Source organism: Clinocottus analis, unplaced genomic scaffold, assembly GCF_023055335.1.
Source record: "Clinocottus analis isolate CAN_PGR_092001 unplaced genomic scaffold, fCliAna1.0.p SCAF_11, whole genome shotgun sequence".
In the NCBI taxonomy this organism is placed as follows: domain Eukaryota; kingdom Metazoa; phylum Chordata; class Actinopteri; order Perciformes; family Cottidae; genus Clinocottus; species Clinocottus analis.
In genome coordinates, this window is record NW_027175832.1 from 12,922,597 (window position 1) to 12,944,904 (window position 22,308).

Below are 22,308 nucleotides of genomic sequence, written 5' to 3' on the forward strand. Positions count from 1 at the left end.
CTCTGTGCCTCACACCAACATATGGATGCACTGTTTAGTGTATGCAGGGCATTGGGCTTGGAACTCACTCCAACATAGAAGCTCAAAGCAAGTGACATAGTAAAGTGTAAGATAGTGGATGGGTCAAACAAACAGGATATTTGTTCAGGAGGCCACTGTTTATGAGGTCCTGGTTATGTTTATGTCATAGTGTTACAGATTGTGAAACTCTCTGAGGCCAATTTGTAAATTGTAATTCTGTTACTTTACAAAATAAACTGAATTGAATTGTTTGTGTCTTGTGCAAAAAAGTAAACCTGGACATTTTGCTCTAGTCGTTGGTAACATGAGTCATATTGTTATTAGTAGTGTGAATCTTCTGAGTCGCTCGTGATGTGAGTTGTTGTTAGTCACTAGGTAATCGTGAAGAAGGAAATTCCTTTTAAAAAGACGTTATGCATGTTTTGAGTGTCTTTGACAATCCTTCACGATTTTACCCTTTGCAGTGACAATGTATTGGAACTGACACAACAAAAATTGTGTGAAGAGAACGACAAACCATGACAGGCATTCTGTGGACAGGCATTCTGTGAACAGCTCCTGGTGCTGAAATGAACTCCATTAACCCCACTTTATGAATTAATGCAGAATCATTTCCTTCTTGCTCAATTATTCTGCATCATTTCACCAAACAACATATTCTTAAGAACACAAGTGCATTTTTCTTTTTTTTTCAAAAGGTCGAAAGTTATATTATATGTCTGGACCCGGAGTGTAAGTGTTGCATGCATGTAACTAATATACCTTTAATAAAAAATAAAATGTAGCACTTTAATGGTGTTTACTGATAGAACTGTTTAGTTAACTTTCCTGAAGTAATTGTACTTTCTTGAGTCTTGTTGTTCTGAATTTGTCTCATGGTCGAATGCACTTATTATATGTTGCTTTGGCTAAAAGCGTCAGCTAATGTAACGTAATGTAAATAGCTGTTCATCAACAAACATACACATTTTTGTTGCAAATTGGACACAATTTGTACGAAGTTATCTGGGACAGGTGGATCTGCAAACAAAAGAAAGCAAAATTGGAGAATAAGTTGGGGGAAAATATGCACAATGCCAGCCACGTTCGGATATCCCAGCTCGTCAGGGGGCTGAGAGGGCTATTGTTTTCTAACGATCGGTTCTAGTAGTAGGGCAGCTGTTTTTTTCTTCCTTATATTAACCAAGGCAAATCACTTCAACACGTTTCCGTTTGTCTCAAGTCTGTTCTAGTTTTATGAAAACTACAATAAGAAAAACACTAGAATATTACGTCATGAACGTAACGCCTGTTCCGGGGGTCACCTGAAGTCTGCTGATGGTGCTCATTCAAATAAAAAGTAAGTACAAGTAAATGCATACCGCTGTCAGGTAATGTGTTCAATTTCATATTCAAATTCATGTCTTTTTCTTTTTTTTTTAGCTTTAGGGTTAGGGTTAGTTTGTTTACACATCTCTTTTTCCAGGTAACCACAGAGGACCAGCCCTGCTATCAAACATCCTCGACCTGACCTTACATATTAAGTGTGCTCAAACAATGTGTTTCATCCTTTCACATTATACACTCAGACGTATGAGGTTACGTGACTGCTTTTACTCTCTTGTTTCTATTGCTCCTATTCGTCAGCATTCTGCAGGGAGACCTGTATTGTTGTTCCTATCGGGCCGTACCAAGTGTGGGCGAGAGCGGGGGTGTTGATTGGTTCGGCACTTCGCGGTTGAATAGCCGCCGTCTGTCTGACCATGCACCTGGAGCGCGAGGCACGGCCCGCAGCACAAACGAGTTCGGTTCACATGCTAGTTCCGGAGGTTGTTGGTCAAACCCCGCGTCAGTGCCTCTGAGCAGGTTTGGAAGAGAGGACAGAGAAGACGAGACGCTCAGTGCGAAGCAAGCGGAGGGCCATTGCTCGTAAGCGTCACTGCTAATAAAGAAAGCATCGGAACAACAGAACGACCCCGACACCCAGCCGCCGGGACCCGCTCATTGTCTCTGATTGACGGCGTGATGTCTGCTCTCACCGCGCTGTGGCTGCTGCCGGTGCTGTGTAGCATCACCTGCAGTGCTGCATCCTCAGCATCCCGTAAGTAGGCTAATATACACACGCACACAAACACGCACACAAACACGCACACACACACACGCGCGCGCGCGCGTAGCCGTAGCTAATGTGGGAGCTAGCTCTTGTAGGTCCAGTGCAGGTCTCGGTGCAGTCTGTGGTCTGGACTACAGCCAGGACTCAGCATGAGACCAAAGCACCAGTATATAAACAGCAGGGCTGTGGATCAGAGCATATTTATCTCGTTATCTCTCATCAGCATCACATTCACATCAGGAGTCGGTGTATTTATGAGCCTTCACTTGAAATAGAAGGTATCATTGAGAAAGCAAGAGGTAAAATGTGTGCAGGTGCATATCACGAACATATCAATATCAGTTGTATATAACACAAAGTAACATATCACTACTCTCCACACTGACCATTTTATTCACACGCGCCCACAAATACAAGGAATTTTTTACCTTGTTTGGAGACACTTATTATCCCCATTTTAAGCAGGTCTAATCAGTGTATACACACTACATGAATAATTTATAATGCATTACATTGTCAGCAAATGTGGAGGCCGTGTTTGAAGTGTTTATTATGGCACTTGCTGGTGTGTTAACAGTTGAGAGCCCTAAGATCAGGGACGTACTCAAAGTGCTTTCCCAGGGGCTATGTTTCAAAATGACAAGAGGCAAGTGGCTAGTGAATTGATAAACAAGCTCTATTTGTCTTTTGTATGCCTGTTTATGGACTCTCGCACCTTACAATAAAAGTACCACAGAAAAAAAACATTCCCATTGTGAATACATGATTTTTTTTATTGTGAATAAAAGAATGGCCTGCGTGCTGTGGGCTAAGATAAAGAACAAAATCTGCAGCACAGCGACTAAATGGATCTTGGGGTAATTGCTTCCTTAACAGTAAAGTTTGTATAATATGTAATGACAATCGAAGACAAATCCAGGAAAACGTCTTTTCATTGTGTTTTGATTGATTGTAAATCGACAGAAGAAATAACTAATGACTAATTAACTAATACTTAACTAATTGATTTAATCACATATATATAACTGAGTCAGCTAATTATCGGGTTATTTTGCGGGGCGATATTGTATCAATACACGGAAGCCAAGTATCTATCTGTTATTAAATACATTATAAACTTTTTGGTCCTAGAATAATAAAAGCAGTTGCTTTTTCAGCCCACTAGATGCTGCTGTGTTGTTTTCTGGTAAGGTCAGCAGAGGTCCGTCTCATCTACAATGCTTTGTGGGTGTGAATGTATTTGACATGACATTATTACCATTCCTATCTATGCAATCATAGTGATTATAATTCAATTGTTTTTAGAGCACTAAAGTCTTCTTTGCACCAAATTGATGCATTTCATTGTGAATTATTTAGGGTGAATACAGTATTCCAGAATCTGTGCAATGTCTTTTTTTGTTTTTTTACAATATAACGCAGCCCTAGCCTACAGGATGCTGTGTGCTGATGAAAGCGGTTGTGAGGACCTGAAGATGCAGAACAGATCAGTGAAAAGAGAGATCTATTCTACATAACCTCAAATGAGACAACTGCCAAGCCAAGTGGTACGACGGTGGTTTTTAGCTCTCACTGCATCCAGACAGCTGGTCCATTAAATGGTTGGGAAGTACTGTTTGAAAGCCCACATTTTGAGATTTCCAGCATGCCTGAGATCGTCCAGAGAACTGTTGATGGAGACTCATTGAGTCAGCTGGCTTGAGACTCATTAAGGAGACAATCTCCCTCAGGTGGAGCCTGCTGTGGTACCTGGGTCTTGTCATCAACAGTCAAGGACCAGCCTGACCCCGATATGGTAGAGGCTATTGGGAAGTAAAAGGAATCCTGGGCCTGGTGTGGGAGGTACATCCACAGACTCTGGAAAATGGGCCAACTCTTTTATGAGCTTGTGTGTCAGGAACGCACGCCCTGCAGTATGAATCTTGACGTATACCGTGGTAACGGAGGGCCTCCAGGTGCACAGATGGATCGGTTGTTTACGCGGACGACAGCGTTTACAAGATCACAGATACTGTAAGGTCCATTTTCAGCTCTCTAAAACAAATGTTTTATATCGTAGAGCAGATGTAATGCAGTTTATTACAGTTGCACATTTTGCAATCCCTGTTGGAGGGTTTGCCTGCAAATTTTGTTTGATGGTTTTCTTGTTTATTTCTTGTGTATGAACAATTTCAGCAGTAGCTTCGTCTCTGCGAGCCTTGCTGTTTACAGTTCAGTTTAAGAGTCACAGATGAAGTTCTTCCAACAAGATGTTCACGTTGAGTTGGTGATTTGATACGTCAATATTCTATTCCAGCCATCCAATCTTTTTTAATTAGATGTTTGAGACCGAGAGATTCATTACATGTTGTGTGTCCCAACCTGCCCTTAAGTAGACAGACCTGGCGGTGTCTGAAGAACTGAAGGTGATGCGTGTTTGAGATTCGGTTTTCAGAAAAACTGATCTCTATGCATAGAGTTAATCTATAACATGACAGCTTGCTATTCATTTTATACAGTTCAGCATTCGAGAATGTGATTAGGTGTTATTTATCAATTTAATGTCATTTTATTGGCATGATGGGAATCTCCTGGTGTTTTATAGTCTTCATTTTTGTGTGTAAGTGTAAAGACTTTTAATAATGTGTCTGATTTTGTACTTATTTTTGCAAAAAGACTAAATGTGTCGTTGATGAAAAAGGCCAATGAGCACAACAACAAACCGATATAAATCGTTGATTAATCACATTAATGACTCAAATATATGGGTTAAAAACTCACATGATCCCTGATTTGTGAACAGGAAGCAGTAATGTTAAAAAGGGATATTTTACTCTAACTCACACCCTGTAGATCTGAAAGGTGGCTGTGAAAGTTGTATAGTTTGCTCAATCGTGGAGCACAAAGAGCCGTGGTCAGCTTGAATTTAAAATTGATTTTAATAGTGACATTCTTGTCATGGTACCCAAACATCTCAGCAGAATCCCCTTATCATCTTGCACTTGGATGAAGCAAACCGCTGGAGTCACAGTCCCCATGCCCTAAAAAGCTTTTCAACTGCTGCATCAGCACATTCTTAATTAGATTTTGGAATTTAATGAAAATAAAAAATGGTAAAACAAAAAAAAAGTACAAATATTATACAATTCATATTATTTGAAACAACTAAAAAATACCCTCTTGATATGATTTGGATATATTATGAATAAATGGTCATCATTAAATGTAATATGAGCATTGGCAGGAGGCACAGAAAGGGCAACATTGTTCAAATGACCAAAGAAGAAGAAGTATTTTCCTCATAGACATGAGAAGGCTGAGCTTATTTTCCAGGTTCTCTGCTGAGCAGATAATCTCTTTCTTGTTCCTTTTAAACTGCTTGAGACATGCATGGCTTGTTGTTTTGTGATGCATATAAGGAAGCTCATTAGCATAGCCAGCACCTGTCGCACGCGCATACAGAGCTGGGACCCCTCCCCCACCCAAAACTCCATCTCATATCTATTCTGGTGAATATGTGTCGAGAACAAAGACGGACACACACACACACCCTTATGCTAAGAATATGTCCAATTTCAGGGTAAAAAAAGCAATTTCTGTCAAAAATATGTCGGAGATGTGACAACATACACAATAGTGAAGCAAAACCTTTTGTGCTTGTACACATGCAGTAAACATACGATTCACAGCAAACATGATTTGGATATACAGTATTTATATATTCTGTTAAATTGCTATTTTATTTCTTGTGAGTTTATGGGATTAGATCATTTACACACTCCTTTCAGATACACAGGAATGTATTTACATCATGTACACTTACAGTACAATGAACACAGAGAAGATACAATGTGAGGCTTAGTCACTGAAGGATCCTACCAAGATAACCATGTTTAATACAAAAAAAGAGCTTTCATTGATTGTCATATATTGGCGTGATTTGTCAAAACACTGGTGCAAATATTAATAATGAAAGGTGGGAGAAGAAGGAAGTGATCAATAAGTGATCCACTGAGAAAATATACAGGCTATAGACTAATTTAAGGAAACTGATTCAAACAATGAACATACAGATCTAATGACACAAGAGATATGTGTCATGGTTTATGGATGCTAAGATGTCTAAACATGTTATACTTCTGGCTTGATGATCAGAGGATGCTTGGCGTGAACCCTGAAGTTACTTTTATTAAGAAATGTTCCTATAATCAAGTTTGGATATACCATAGGTCAATTCACTGCCTGTCTGTGATCTGAGCAGTGGGTTAGCAAAGAGGATGGGTAGTTTGCATAAAAGAGCCATGTGGAGTATCACTAAACACACATTACAACAATGAAGCTGTAAATAACATTAAATCAAATCAAAACATTCCAACATGTCAAGTCAATTAGTTCTCCTTAGTTAATCATGCTGTGATATCCTATATAGGTTATCCGTTATAGTACCAAGTCCATGTGGCAAGACCATGTAGTCTTTTAATCAGAGGATCGGCGGATCAATCCCCAGCTCCATCTTCATATCCGCTTTGCCATGTTGATGTGTCCTTCACTTCAGACGGTGAATGTGTGCCTGTAGAGAATCCTGATGGGAAGGTGGCACCGTGCATGGTAGCCCCACCAGTGTGTGAATTATGTGGTGTAAAAGCGCTTTGACTGGTAGAATATAACGTTATCACGATATATACATGTAATCTTGTCAAATATAGTGTTAGTGAGAACCAGCTGGTATAGTCAAATAACAAAAGCATCTGTATCTGCAAATATGGATCATCAATGATCGGCAATTGCTATCTTCAGCAAAGAAATGTGATCAGGGATCTAAAAGTTATATTTGGTCCCTTAATTCTTTTGTGCTGATCGAATCTGATTCCAATCTGTGACAGTAACAATAATAACATCTAGGGGTTTGGTCATATTTGTCATGTCCACCATCTTAGATGAGTTAACATGCTAACCTTTGCTAATTAGCGCTAACAAAAAATGAATTTGACTTTCATTAGTTTTTGCTGGTTTTGGTTAAAGTATCGCATTATTTAAAACTCTAGAATGTGACGTGTGGTGCTGGAGTTAAAGTCGGTGTGCCGATGCAGACAGACTTCTTTGCTGATGACTAGCTGAACTCTGTGTTTGTTTTTTGTCCCTCTGGTTTAGGAAAGTGCGAGGACAGCTTGGCCACTCCTCTCCCCTACAGCTCCTTCACCAGTTCATCAGTGTATGGCCGAGCATATGGAGCTGGTTATGCTAAACTCAATAGAAAACAAGGTATGCCTATGTAAATAATTTACTGCACTTTCATATTTAGATATAGAGCACTGCTTCACTTCCATGTTGTGCTACATTCCTGATATAAGGATAAATATGTAAACATATATTTCATATATATTTAACATACATACATATATATATTTCATATATTTCAATTCTGTTTTGCATTCAACATTAAATTAACTGTCAATTTCTTAAAAAAATATAATTATGTTTTCATTTTTTTACAAAACAAGAAAATTCTGTAAAATTACAGATTATTTTCTCGTGTACCTCAAACTGAAGACTAGAGAGAATGTTCAGATCAACTTTCTGCCGCTTTTCCTTAAATATGTCATCCTGTCCACCCTACACCCTCATACCGCCAGGTGCTGGAGGCTGGTCCCCCTTGGATACAGACCGTTACCAGTGGTTACAGGTGGACCTAGGTTCTCGGAAGCAGGTGGTTGCCATAGTGACACAGGGTCGCTATGGTAGCTCGGATTGGACAAGCAAATATCGGCTGCTTTACAGTGACACACAGAAAAACTGGAGGCCTTATCTACAGGATGGAAACATCTGGGTAAGGAAGGAATCGTATGTCATATATTGTTCGACTATGTTGTCTAAACGTTTTAATGTTTTAAAACCATTTGATGTAATTTGCATCAAAAATTGCACAAAGATGTAATTCAGAGACTGCTGGGGTCAATGTAGCTTAGTCTTTTGAATGGCGGTGACAATGATGATTTCTCAGCGGGGCTCCAGAATATCTTTTTTTACTGTAAGCACAATGGCCCCTAACTTAAAATTTTAACACTAACAGAAAGTTTAGGGGCGCACACTATAAATCAACTTGCAAAGTTTTCCTATCATTTTCACTGTATCACTGATAAATACTTTGACAATAAATGCTTAAACTACAATCTTTTGCAATAGTTTTAATAACATACACCAGTTATACAGCTTAAAAATACAAAATGAATATTTATGCTTTACTGACAACAGAACAAGAGTGTAGACATTACTTGTGCATTAACACTTTCTACAAAAGATCGACGGGGGGTAAGGTGCCTGTGTTGGCCAGCCCTTGTAATTCGGCCTCCTCGTATGTTGAGACTGATTGAGCCACATGTCAATAGTAGGGTTGGCACAATATCAAAATTATGACTTTGATACGATACCTGTCATAAATATCACAATACCGATACTTACAACACCAGAATTCGATACGATACCATAAATACGATACAATACTGGTATATTTATCTATAATAGTAATAAATAAAACATCTGTATGTTTCCCTTTTTTACCAGCTAGTTGCGGCCTAGCTTTTTGAACACTTGACTAATGGCATTAATATTAGTATTAGCATACAGCAATATATTAATGAAAACTACATGGGTCCATCATAGCATTGATTATACACGGTTATGTGGCCTATTGTCCCTATCTGACCAGATGACTATGTAGTTATTTCCATAAGTATGAGCAATTGTAGAGTTACATAATTTTACAGATAATTATTTTTCCCTAACTAAAACTAATTAGCTCAAGATCCACCCTCAGGCTCCACCAGCATGTCACCATTTTGCATCAATTGTGTTTTATTTGGTACACTTTTGTGTGCATTCTGACCTCGTGATCATAAATGTTTTTGGTCAAACTCGGCTAATGCTACTCGTGGCTGTATATGGGTGAGCTTGGGGTTTTTCATGTTTATAATCACATTTGCTTACTAGTCGTTCGCTGAACTCTTTAAAAAGTTTGGTTTGTCTGCTTGAAAGGTGCTTGGCCATGTTGGACGTGTTACCTCCCTTTGTCTGTGTTGGGTCTATCGGTGTCAGTGGGCTTTCCCTCACAGTCTGCACTGTATCTTCAGATTCCAGTCCTGGCATCTTTTTTTTCTACAAGCAGAGGACGGTCAGCAAGAGCTCCTGAACTCGAGGCCATGTCTCCCTAATCACTCGCTGTGAGTGCGCTGCCTGCTCTGCTCTGTGTGTGTGAGCTGGAGCCCTACTGCCTAAGCCCCGCCCCCTTGAGCTCCGTCTCCATGCACTCTCTGCATGCAGGCAGCAAGAGAGAGAGTGGAGCAGTTTGGAAATTTACTGGTCACGCATGCGCAAGTAGATACAAAATTTACTCCACTGTGTCTAATTTTTGGCGCAAAATGCAACCATTTGGTCGCAGTCTGGAGCCCTGCTCAGGTGTCCATAAGTAACTTTAAAATAGAAAGATCTTGCAGAGATTTACAGATTAGGTTATAAGTACCTTCCTGCTAGAATTTTGAAGCATTTTTGTTTCTGTGTGTTTCAGACATTTGAGGGGAATGTGAACAGTGAAGGTGTTGTTCGCCATGAACTACAGCACGCCATCCTGGCTCACTACGTTCGCTTCATACCAGTAGACTGGAGCAGTAAGGGACGCATCGGAGTACGGTTGGAGCTACACGGCTGCTCATATTGTAAGTACAAGATTGGACAAAAGAGGTTATTACTGTTTCCCCATACTGGAAATCTCACGATGTACATATGGGTTTCGGCCTGGGGTTGAGAATCTAAGTTACTTATAGATGTGGATATGACTGGAATTGTCTGGTCGAACCTCAGATTCAGGAGGACCACTGCAGATTCTGTCCTGGCTGTGAAACAGTAAACCAGCTCTTTACCCTTACAAGAGGGGTCATGGAAGTTTTGTGTACTTGGAGATGCGTTTTGTGGACTTGGAGAAGGCCCACAACCGTGCACCTCGGGGAGCCCTGTGGCTCCCCGAGGTATATATTCAAGATATATATTCCCTGCGGGAATATATATAAATCATATATAAGTGAAGCAGGTATAGATTTTTTTACATGGGTGAATAATTAAGTTTGGGACTTTATTTTTGACGATTCTCCTTCCTTAGTCAGGACTAAGTTCGGGTCTGGGTCAATTAACTGAAGAGAGGACTTCAGTACTGCATTTTGGCTGTTGTCACCCTAGTGTTTTGGAACCAGAAGTGACGTGAAAGGGTTGAGCTAAGACCAACCAAAACTCTTAATAGCACATTTTTAGACCAAAGCGGTTACAATTAAATTTCATGAAGTGAAAAAACATTTTGAAAGGGTTAAAGATGACAAATGCCAAGACTGGAAAACACTGTGGTATCAATCTATAAATCACAACATAGCCCCACCCTAAAGCATCCCCTACTTTACGGTCTGTTTGACTCTAAATGACCATCATTTACGAAATGAACATCATGCTGTATTGAACAAAACTTTCTTTCAAATCCTAAATATCAGAGAACGGTGGTTAAAGTACTGCTGGAAGTGAAGGACTGTCAATAAGTTATGAAGGAATGAACACCACACAAGATAGTTAAGAACAAAAAGAATACAAGTAAGTGGTGTGGTGGTTGGGGCGGGATTCCTGATGGTGACCTCTTCAGTGTGCGCCATGGTCTTTTTTGGTGGTGGATCTCTCCCAAGTGAGAGTGGGACAATGGGTGGGAATAAAGTTGTGTTATGTGTGGTTGTGTTGTTTTGTGTGTTATTGTTTACGTGGGTTTTGACATGCAGCCGGGTGGCAACTCATATTTAGTTTTTTGTTCTTTTTTTCTTACTGCTCTTATGTACCAGCTTTCATCTTGAAATTGAGAGTACAACACCATATGTTAATCTATGGCTAGGGGTCTGAGCATAGTGTCCTGGAATGTAAATGGGCTACAAAATCCCATAAAAAGGAGAAAAGAAAGCCTCTTATATCTAAAATCCCAACAAGCCGATGTGGCTTTTATACAAGAGACTCACTTGATCGACTCAGAAATAAATTAAGGAGCGATTGGGTTGGCCGGGCATACTATAGTTCATACTTTAGTAAAAAAACATGGCCATTTTGGTTCACAAAAAGTTGAATTTTACAATTGTTAAGAGAAGAAAAGGATGTGGAAGGAAGAATGATATGTTTGGAAGCTAACGTTGATGAAATAAAAATTCATCTATGTAATATCTCTGCCCCGTAATATCTATGCCCTGAAGATCCAGACTTTTTTCATGAAATAAATAAATTAGTGGGCAACATAGCTGATGAACACACAATCATAACTGGAGATTTTAATCAAGTTTTGGATGAGGCTTTAGACAAACCACTCCTTTATTTAATAAGCCAAAAGACAGGCTGGCAATTACGTTATTGATGAAGAACCTCGGATTGACAGATATATGGAGGCTTGTCAAGCCGAGAGAAAGGGAATATACATTCTGCTCTCATAGACACAAGTCTCACTCCAGGATAGATTATTTTTTGATAATCAAGGATATGGTGGAGAGCGTATCAGAGTGTTCAATAGGAACAATAGCATTGACCGATCATGCAGCAGTCCAGCTAGAATTAGTAATAGAACCAGACCGAGTAAAGAAAAGCAGACGGAGGTTAAACATATCTCTTTTCTAGGACCCAGGATTTAGCAGTTTAATGGTAAAGGAACTTGACAATTTCTTACTGTGGAACAATGGGTCAACAGATAAGGTTGGAACGGTATGGGAGGCCTCCAAAGCTTATATAAGGGGGAAAATAATAGCTTACTTCAGTAGAAAAAAGAGAACAAGTTAAAATAGTAAGTGATCTGGAATTCAAGCTTAAGGAATTAGAAAAAACACTGTCCAAGATAGAGAGCAGCACTAGGAGTTCAGTCACCTCGCCTTGACAAGGGAAACAGGGGCACCCTCCCGGAGCGAGACCCGGGAGGCGAGCTCGTCGGCGAGTGTCTGGTGGCCGGGTATTTCGCCCATGGGGCCCGGTCGGGCTCAGCTCGAAAAAACATCATGGTGCCGCTGCCACACTTAGAAACGTAACATAGAAATTGGCACTTTTCTACACACTATGTGGGAGTGCTCCAATGTGTTGCCTTTTTAGAAGGTAGTTTTGAAGGAATTAGAAGTGTGACTCAAACGGCCTCTACAAGATTCCGCCGAATTTTGTTTACTAGGGGACAGATCGTCAGCGGCACCAGGCCTCACCAGAGCAGAAACGAGACTGTCATTAACAGGTCTCATGGTGGCAGCAAGTCTTATCCTGCGAAACTGGAAGAGCCCACATACGCCCACGCTCACAGAATGGCTTAAACTTATGACAGAAGCGGCTGCCTTTGAAAATATGATTGCCAGGGTAAAAAATAGTTCAAGTCAAACTGACCAAGCATGGGAAAATCAAATAGCTTTTTTAACAAATTAGAACATTACTCAGATGTATGTGTTCAAGGTATGAATGCAGAGCTGTGTATGCAAATTTACAGGTAACAAATAAAAAAGGGGTGTTTGGGTAATTGTATTTTGTTTTTGTATTGTTATGTTTGTCTGTCTGCTGTTGTTTTCTTGTTTTTCTTTCTGTACTTTATTATTGTATGGCAATGCTAATTTTTATATTGTATTTGTATTTATGTTTAATGTCAATATATTAAAATCATTAAAAATTTCAGTGATAAAAAAGAAGAAGACTTGAAACTAGAGATTGAGACATAAACTCATGTTTACAATGTTTACTGAGGGAATACATCGAGACACAACAAGTGAAGTCATTTATATAGACTTCTATACAACCAGTGGAGTGTCACCTGCAGGCCTTTAGAATGTCAGATTTTGGCACATCTGCAGTGACATTGTGTCATTGATCACAAGAACTGCTTGGGGTTGGCCAAAATACATTAAATGACCCTCTAAGGAAAGACCTTCTTCCTTGAGTCGTTTGCCAATCAAACACCAGGATTACAATGTTGACATTGTGTTGATCAAATGATAATTTTTCAAGTTCATCTTCAATTCCTGTATTTTCTCTTCCTGCTATCATCCGAGTCACTTCTGCGTACCATGGTGCAGAGCAAAGACAACCAGAGTGACTGACTACTGCCCCAAAGTAAATGATTGAAGCAGCTTTCTTACTAGGGAGAACCATAGCAGGCATTGGGGGTTGTGTCAATTGGCCAAAAGATTCAATTCCACTTGTGTCCAAATGTGCTTTAACAACTCTGAGTGAAGCCTCCACTTGACTGGTAGGCGTCCGACTCTCTATGTAGTTGGAACCCCTGTTCTCCAGTCCCAAAATGTGGAGAGACAAAAGGTGCTCAGAGGCCCAAAACCACAGGTTCTCCTCACAAGCAGCAAGTAGCTAGTGTGATGTCTCGAGAGGACGTGATCGTGAGGTGAGGCGTTGGTACACAGATTAAGACGACAGGCGAGGGTTTCTTTAACTCAAAGTTTCTGTATTTAGATTCTTCTTAACAAAAAGGTAAACTTAACTCCAACAAAAGTCGTTGTACAAAACAAACATAAGTGCTTCAGTCTTCTCCTGGTTCATTGTCTTTAACAAAATATCAGAACTCTGCTGAGCTCCTGTCCTGTCTTCACCCTCACACCAGCTTTTTGCATGCTCATCAGCCTCATCCCTTTCAGCTGTACAGCCGCCTTCGCCTGCCTGCACTGCTGAGTGGGAATTGTAGTTTTTTCACTGGATGTCATGCTGGTTGTAGTCCCTGCTGCAACCACCGGGAAGGAATGTACCTCCCATTAATCACCATTCCTCTTATGACATCACACTAGGTGCTGCTTGATACATCAAAAAATGTTGGCTCCAAGCAGGGCTCTTCTGTTGATGTATAACTGTTTAGCTGTTTATGTTTCCGTGTTCAGCTGAATCTGCTCACCACAGCTGCACAAGTGCAGCCAGAGGCCAGGGGGCTCTAACTCTTTAAAGTTCTATCCTTTCACGTTACGTTCATCCTATTTGTCTTGGCTTTCCCCTGAGATTGAGTGAGTGGCAGATGCAATGTTTTCCACCTCCCAAGAGAGCATCCCGGTTTGGAGTGGCATAAGTCCTAGCCCCACAAGCCACAAGCCCATGGCAGTTAGACATAACACACAGCATGCTGCTGTTGCAACTCCCTGAATCAAATTATGCATTTGGCCAATGTAATGGTCCAGAATGTTAGTCTGAGATGGCGGGACAAGGAAGTCTGACTGGGCATATGCATGGAAGCAGGAAAGGATGCAGTGGCAGCCCAACACACCCCACCATAGTTGTCATCACAACTAAGAAGTCACGCCAAAGTGATGTTGGCAGCGAGCTTGTACCAGACGCCAATTATATATTGTCGTAATCCACGGACAGTTGAATAGGACCAGATCTAGACCCCCTTGGTCTAAATCTGTAAATATACATATCTTATCTATTTATACCGCAGATTTTCATGAAATACTTTTTAAAAAAAGATATAACTTCCATCATCTTGATTTGCATTTGTATGGCTCACAGAATAAGATACTGAACCCCACATTTTTGTGCCATCAAGCCAACCAACTACTCAGAATGTGTGGCAGATTTAGGCCTACTCTCTTGTGAATGGACTGTACAACTCTTCAATACCCTTTTTTGTTGTCTTCCAGGGGCAGATGTGATCAGTTTTGACGGCCATGGTGTCATCTCCTACCGCTTCAGGAGTAAGAAGATTAAGATTGTGAAGGATGTCATCGCTCTTAAGTTTAGAACCACAGCTGGAGATGGGGTCTTGCTCCATGGAGAGGGACAACAGGGAGACTACATTTCCTTGGAGCTCCGCAGGGCAACACTGCAGCTCAGCATCAACTTAGGTAGCTCTCTATAAAGTCTTGTGTTTTTTTAGAGAAAGTTTATTCTGTTCTATTGAAATTATAAGGACTCTTTTATCTCCCGTCAGAAGTGACATGACAAACATGTATAACCTGCTTCTTTCCATGTGATTTGCTCACTTTTCCGCAGGCAGTAACCAGTACGGTTCCATTCAGGGTCACACCTCCGTGACCAGCGGGAGCTTACTGGATGACGACCACTGGCACTCTGTTGTCATAGAGCGGTACCGAAGGAATGTCAACTTAACTCTGGACCATCACACTCAGCAATTCAGGACAAATGGAGACTTTGACCACCTGGACCTGGATTATGAGGTGAATACTTTATTTAGGTCATGCTGTCAGGTATCTTTGTAAAGAAGATCCAAGTCCATTTACTTTGGATCATCTTAACAGTAGAATCATTATGCTGCCCTCAGTATATGTGCTGAGATACACCTCGGCAGTTAGATAAACTCCTTCCTGACATCACAACCCTGAAGACAGTTGTCCATTGTCCACAGCTTTTAATGATGTAAGAAGAGAGTAAAACTAAAACACACAAAGGACGTGATGAATACAAATAACATGCTTTCTCTTTGTACTTACACATACACACAAGGTAAGTATACAGATTCTTCCAGGAAATAAATTGACTTTGTGCATAAAACTTTACAAAACTAAACAGTCACAAAAATAATCATCTGCGATCATAACTAACATTAAAATAAATCAATCCATACCAACTATGCTATCAAAAAGCATAAGAAGAGGCAGACTCAACTAAATTGAAAAACTACTGAAAACAGCGGCTCTGGACCATGCTCTTCCTTCACTTCTTGATAAAAATTCACCTGACACGTTACAGGACATTTCCTGTTTCAAAATAAAACGTAAAACATAGTGACTTAACAATTGTAACAGAACAAGGATGATCAGATTATGTTTGTCAAATCTGTCATGGCTTTCATTACCATGAGTTTTTCCACTTGAAAATTTCAGTTGTGTGAGAAAACCTCTTCTTGGATGGGGGACCAGCAATGGAGAGACAAAGCTGTATTTTTATCCAATGTTGTGTGGATGTACAATGTGTAGGGTCATGTTAGCTATGGAATTATTGGATTGTAGGAGTGTGTAAACAAACAACGAGGCGAGGCGAGTATTCTCTTTGGCCGTGTCTTTCGGCTGTTTATTTACCTCCCAACACATATATCAAACATTCACTTCCCGGTACCCTTTAACTCCCGTGCCACCAGGGCTACACCCCTTCTCTTAAAGGGCCCCCGTGAATTTGGTTCTCTTAGTCCCCTACATGCCTCCCCCCAGAATTCACCTAGTCTCCAAAAAACTTGGAGGCCACACCAATCGACCAGCCCGACTCCATGTCTCTGGGGCCAGAGGCCAGACCCCCGTTAAAGGAACCCTCCGGGTCCTGTCGTGGGGAGGTGGAAGGACACAAGCCCGCCCGCGCCGTGGGGGTTCAGCCAACCCTACCGGCTAGTCCAGATGCGCCAGTTTCAGGTGGTCCACCGACACGTATTCCTGCCGGCCGCCTATGTCGATCTTGCAGGTTTTTTCTCCGGTCTCCAGAACGCGGAATGGCCCGACGTAGGGGGGTTGAAAGGTTCCCCGGTGGCAGTACTGTCGAACGAATACATACTCCGCTGACTTGAGGCTGGATGGGACATACGACCGTGGAAGGCCGTGCTGCGACGTGGGTACTGGCTTGAACAGCCTGGCTTTTTCCAGGAGTGATTCCCGCTGCTGGGTCGCCGACCAAAGGTCTGTGACTTCTGGGATGAATTCCCCAGGGAACTCGCCCAGGGTTTATGGGCAACCCGCAGCGGTTGCCCATAAACCAGCTCAGCAGATGAAGCCTGCAGATCGTCCTTGGGGGCTTACCTAAGGCCCAACATGACCCATGGCAGCCTGTCCACCCAACTGCTGTCTTTGATGCTGGCCCAGAGCCACTGGCCGTGGCGGGCCTGTGGAGACGTCACACAGGAGCATTGTACCAGTCTCGCCAAACGAAACATCCTCCAACCGCTGCCCCGTCTCTGCCGTCCTCAACTTCTGAATGCCTGGGTCTGCCACCTGCTCCCTGGCCATCTTGTCGTAGTCCAATCCCAACTGGACAGCCCCGGCGACGGCCCTGGAGAGACAGTCTGTAACCAGGTTCTCTTTGCCTGCGACATGCGAAAGAGAGCTGGCACGCGGACGATGGTTCGGCTCCCTTCGCCATGGCAAATGTCAGCAGCTTGTGGTCCACAAACGCGATGAACTGCCGGGCCTCCAGCAAGAATCAAAAATGCCGAATGGCCAGAAAGAGGCCATAGAGCTCCCGATCAAAAGTGCTGTATTTCTGCTCGTTCGGGCACAACTGCCGACTGAAAAACGCGAGTGGTTGCCACGCCCCCCTTCACCCACTGTTCGTGCACCGCGCCCACCGCGTAGTCCGAAGCATCTGTGGTGATGGCTATTGGAGCTTTAGGTGACGGTTGTGCCAGCATGGTTGAGTCTGCCAGAGCCCTTTTAGCATCCACAAACGCCCGTTCCCTCTCTTCGTTCCAGTCCACCGCCTGTCTTGCCCTTCAGGGCTTCGTACAGCAGCCGCATAAACTGCGCTGCTCGGGGAATGAAGCGATGGTAAAAATTGACCAACCCTAAAAACTCCTGCAGGGCCTTCACTGCGTGTTGGACCGCTGAGGGCCACCACGACGTAGTAGTATTTTGTAGCATCCGCTGTAATGTCTCTGAGGGCGAACTGCACTTCAGCTTGAGCAAACCACACCAATGCTTGCGACTCCCAAAACTCCGGCAACTTGAGTGAAACTGCGTTCGTCGTCATCTTCTCTTTGGAACTGTCCATGAGATGTCAGGGTCACCAATGTAGGAGTGTGTAAACAAACAACGAGGTGAGGCGAGTATTCTCTTTGGCCGTGTCTTTTGGCTGTTTATTTACCTCCCAACACATACATCAAACATTCACTTGCCGGTGCCCTTTAACCCCTGTGCCACCAAGGCTACGCCCCTTCTTTAATGGGGCGTCGTGAATTCGGTTCTCTTAGTCCCCTACAGGATTATTATTTGATATTAGCAATAAATAACACTGAAAATACAACTGCCTTAACTACTGCTACTATTGCTTCAATGTGTGTGAGAAAAAGATAATGTAGACAATCTGACTGTGTGTTGATTGGTACCTTGCTAGTGATGTGTCCTCAAAACCCATAACCCCAGGCAGAAACCTCCAAGTCAATGTGAAAGTGCCTTAAACTTTCTAATGACCAGTCGGTCATGATACAAACATACTACTTAAACAGTGCCAGACCAATGCAATTCCAAGTACTCCATTGTTTCGAAATCCAAATTTTGAGAGTACACAAGTACAATATTGAAAGGTATTGGGTCTGACTGAATCTCTCTCTCTCTCTCTCTCTCTCTCTCTCTCTCTCTCTCTCTCTCTCTCTCTCTCTCTCTCTCTATATATATATATATATATATATATATATATATATATATATATTGGGTCTGACTGAATCTCTCTCTCTCTCTCTCTCTCTCTCTCTCTCTCTCTCTCTCTCTCTCTCTCTCTCTCTCTATATATATATATATATATATATATATATATATATATATCACCAGTGGTTAATTTTATTGCAATGGTCCTTTTTCTGAATTGAAAGCGAATTATCTGATTAGAGTTCCTGACAGTAAGTGTGTGTTGGTCATAGTAGTACTATGAACATCACAGAACAGTTGGATCACTGTCATTTAGTCCATATTTCTCTGCTCTACTTTATCCTCAGATCAGTTTTGGAGGGCTGCCTGTATCAGCAAAGCCAAGTTTAGGAGGCAGAGGGAACTTTGTTGGCTGCATGGAGGGAATCACCTACAACGGAGACAACATCACTAACCTGGTCCGCAGGAAGAAGGTGGACACCTCCAGCTTTGTAAGACAACCTTTTCTTGCTGGAGTGTGTGTGGAGTCTGTGTGTGTTTAACAGAGACAAGGGACCGTATTCATCAACCCTCCTTTTGTAAAGAGTTGCTCCTCTGGTCAAAATTCTAAGAAACATCATAGAATCATGATTTTTTCCTAAAGGTAAGACAAGATCCTGGCAGAAATTAAGTTTATTCCCAAAGCATCTGAGGTCTTCAGCGAGCTCCTAAGGTGAACAACTGAAGAAGAGTACAGGAAGTTGCAGGTTTTTCAGGTTTTTATGTCTTAAAGTTTAGCGACCTGGTTGGTTTCATCTGGCTTGATCGATAGTTCTGTAAATGATGAAACAATGAAAGTGTATGCAGTGTTTTCTGATAATATTGCCTAAAGGAAGTATATATATTATGTGAATAAAATTGGTCCAAGCTCAGAAGAACCTTGTGGAACTCTGTGACTACCCTTGGTGGTCTTGAGGCTTAATAGTTTACATATATCTGATGAATAGGACTTAAACCAGCTAAGTGTGGTACCTTTTTATGCCAATCAACTAATCGAGTCTCTGTAACAAGACAAGTGCAGACACGTAAATCTGTCTTTTTAGGCCTCTGAAAACAGCTGCCCTCCACTGTTGATAATAAGGTTATAAGAGTGAAATGATGTCTGTAAAACCAAAACAATGAGCTAAAAAAAAGCTAAAACTGCACAGTTTAGGCATTGGTTGGTTTGCACCAGTTTATGGGTATTATGGGTATTATATTACCCATAATAATTTGATCCATTCCTAATTAAAATTATGAGTACTCCTATGAAAGTTAAATACAAGGTGAGCATGTATAACCTATGTGAGCTGATTTCAATATAATACAATTTTTTTTTTTTACAGAACTTAAGACTTGCAAGACTGAAGTGCTTAAAGACAGGTCAAAAACTTTTCTCTCTCTTCCTCTCCCATCGTAGCGTAACCTGACATTTTCTTGTGCCGAGTCCAACTCCTTCTCCGTCTTCTTCAACTCTACGTCCTTCCTGCGGCTGCCGGGTCAGAGTGACAGCGACACGCTGTCAGTCAGTTTATCTTTCAGGACGTGGAACCCCAACGGGCTGCTGATGTTCACGCCCCTGACTGACGGCTGGGTGGAGGTGGGAATGACAGAGGGCAAGGTCACAGTCTACATGAATGTGACACAAAAGAAGAACACACGTATTGACATTTCATCAGGTGAGCTCAGTTCAATGCACTTCAGAATGAAAGTTCAGGAGCCCTCGGTTACTCCAATCTATTGACATTTCATTTTTATTTTGCTGCTTTACACAATTATTCTTTTTTTATAGACTGAAGTGTGTTTTACCTTTCAGGTTCTGGTTTGAATGATGGCCAGTGGCACAGTGTCCATCTGAATGCATTGGAGAACTATGCTATGCTGACAGTTGATGGAGACGAGGCCTCCACTGTCAGAACAGCCATCCCCATCCAGATTCAGACTGGAGGAACCTACTACTTTGGAGGTGATTCAAAGACATGACTATCCTTCCAAAGAAATGTTCATGTTTTACGAAAAAATAGGACACAAGAGTAAAGGACTATAGTCATAGCTGAATTGTATCTTGGTTCTTCTCAAAACACATAGTTTATGTAGTCTGGATAAGAAAGAAAATATATAAAATATTTTCCAGTATTTGTATTTTTGCATATTATATATTAAAAATAGACAGATTACATTAGCAAATCTGTGTCTGCTACATCTGCGTGTTGCCTTCAAAATACCCGACAGAGTGCCACTACCCGCCTGATGGTCCGTGATACTTTAAATTAGGACCTATGGTAATCATTTGATCTTTTCTATTGTATCTATTATAACTGAAAAGTCTACATTTCAGGGCTTTTGACTCGGGTCCCCCAGGACTCCAATACTTTGATATTTTTTAAATGTGCAATTCATAATAGGGACAGAAACTAATGATATTAAGTCATTCTGGGGAAATTGATTGGATTAGATGAATTAGGCACCTTTGAGATGCAGAGTTGATAATATTTGGGATTACAGAGGCCTGTGCATGACTTCTGAACTCCTGTTAGGTCAGTGTGTCGTGGCTAACGTTTTCTGAGGTGGGGGGCTTGGGTTTGGGTTCACGGCCTTTCTTAAAAATCCGGAGCACGGCCGGGAAAGTTACAGGAAGTGGATGAAAGCTGTAGCACAACAAACTGTTCACTGTCGTGTACAAAAAAGACTTTGCTTATCCCCTTTGCTGCATTTTTTTGTTGTTTTGGTTGTCCCTGTCTTACATTGTGTAATTTCTTGGGTCGTAATATGTGTTCATGGACTTGTCTGCACTTGTTTTGTACTCACTTTTCTACACAATGAAGTAAAAAACGTTATTTCTAGTATAATTTCTCCTGTGGTTGTGATATTGACCTTTGACCTATTGCGCTTGTCTTCAGGTAACTTTCTGCACACCAACACCAGATCTCTTCAGCGGTCATTCCAGGGATGCATGCAGATGATCCACATAGATGACCATCTGGCCGACTTCAGGGCTTTGGAGCAGGGCCTCATTGGAACCTTTGAAAATATCAGCCTGGATATGTGTGCCATTATAGACAGGTATGCAACTCAGTCAAGGAAATAAACATAACATTTTCATAAAATAAAAGAAAGCTCAGATCAGTAGCTAGTTATGGGGCCTTACAAATAGTGTGGGTTGGAACCTGCTGTGTTCTATCTGTGTTTACATGACTTTTATTCCATCTGCGTGGTAGGTGTGTTCCTAATCACTGTGAGCATGGCGGTCGCTGTTCTCAGACATGGGATACATTCAGCTGCAACTGTAGCGGCACTGGATACACTGGAGCGACCTGCCATACATGTGAGTGTGCTCTTCCACTCACTTACTGACTGACATACACACTCACACTTTGTGTCTGCTAAGCTGTGTGTGTGCGCGTCTCATCTGTAGCGATGTATCAGCAGTCCTGTGAGGAGTATAAGCACCAGGGGAAGAGTTCAGGGAGCTACTGGATTGACCCAGACGGCAGTGGATCCATTTCCCCCTTCAGAGTCAACTGTGACATGGCAGGTGAGAGGTCCCAGGATTAGTCCATTTCTAGCAACTCTGGGTAAGACGATAAAGTCATTTGACCAGAACAGATTTTGTCAATGCTTCTTCCATCATTTTAGTTCTCCTTAATAGCTGTGCTTAATTCACTCAAATATTCTGTATCTCTTGTAGCTACTGTGGTATGGAAATATGCATCAACAGGCAGCAGAAAGAGCCTCTAGCGCAGGCTGCAGTCACCAGATCAAATAATTTTTTCATGTGAATGCAAATTGTCCTGGAAGTCCTGGAGGACCCAAAAGCCAAAAGCCAAAGCAACAGTGCAAAAAAGTATATTTATTTAAACATATAAACATAAA

At 41.6% G+C, this 22,308-nt stretch overlaps 1 protein-coding gene across 1 annotated transcript in view; it reads left to right on the forward strand.

The window, feature by feature from the left end:
• Positions 1-1,731: 1,731 nt before the first annotated feature.
• The window catches only part of cntnap2b (contactin associated protein 2b), a 35,617-nt gene continuing 15,040 nt past the window's right edge, over positions 1,732-22,308 (forward strand). Inside the window, exons 1-12 of the mRNA XM_068603754.1 lie at positions 1,732-2,101; positions 7,244-7,354; positions 7,726-7,919; positions 9,654-9,801; positions 14,755-14,958; positions 15,107-15,291; positions 18,765-18,908; positions 19,856-20,114; positions 20,252-20,401; positions 21,336-21,498; positions 21,654-21,760; positions 21,851-21,970. Of these exons, the coding sequence (XP_068459855.1) occupies positions 2,026-2,101; positions 7,244-7,354; positions 7,726-7,919; positions 9,654-9,801; positions 14,755-14,958; positions 15,107-15,291; positions 18,765-18,908; positions 19,856-20,114; positions 20,252-20,401; positions 21,336-21,498; positions 21,654-21,760; positions 21,851-21,970 (1,861 nt within the window). The 5' untranslated portion in view covers positions 1,732-2,025. The remainder of the gene's footprint in view (positions 2,102-7,243; positions 7,355-7,725; positions 7,920-9,653; positions 9,802-14,754; positions 14,959-15,106; positions 15,292-18,764; positions 18,909-19,855; positions 20,115-20,251; positions 20,402-21,335; positions 21,499-21,653; positions 21,761-21,850; positions 21,971-22,308) is intronic.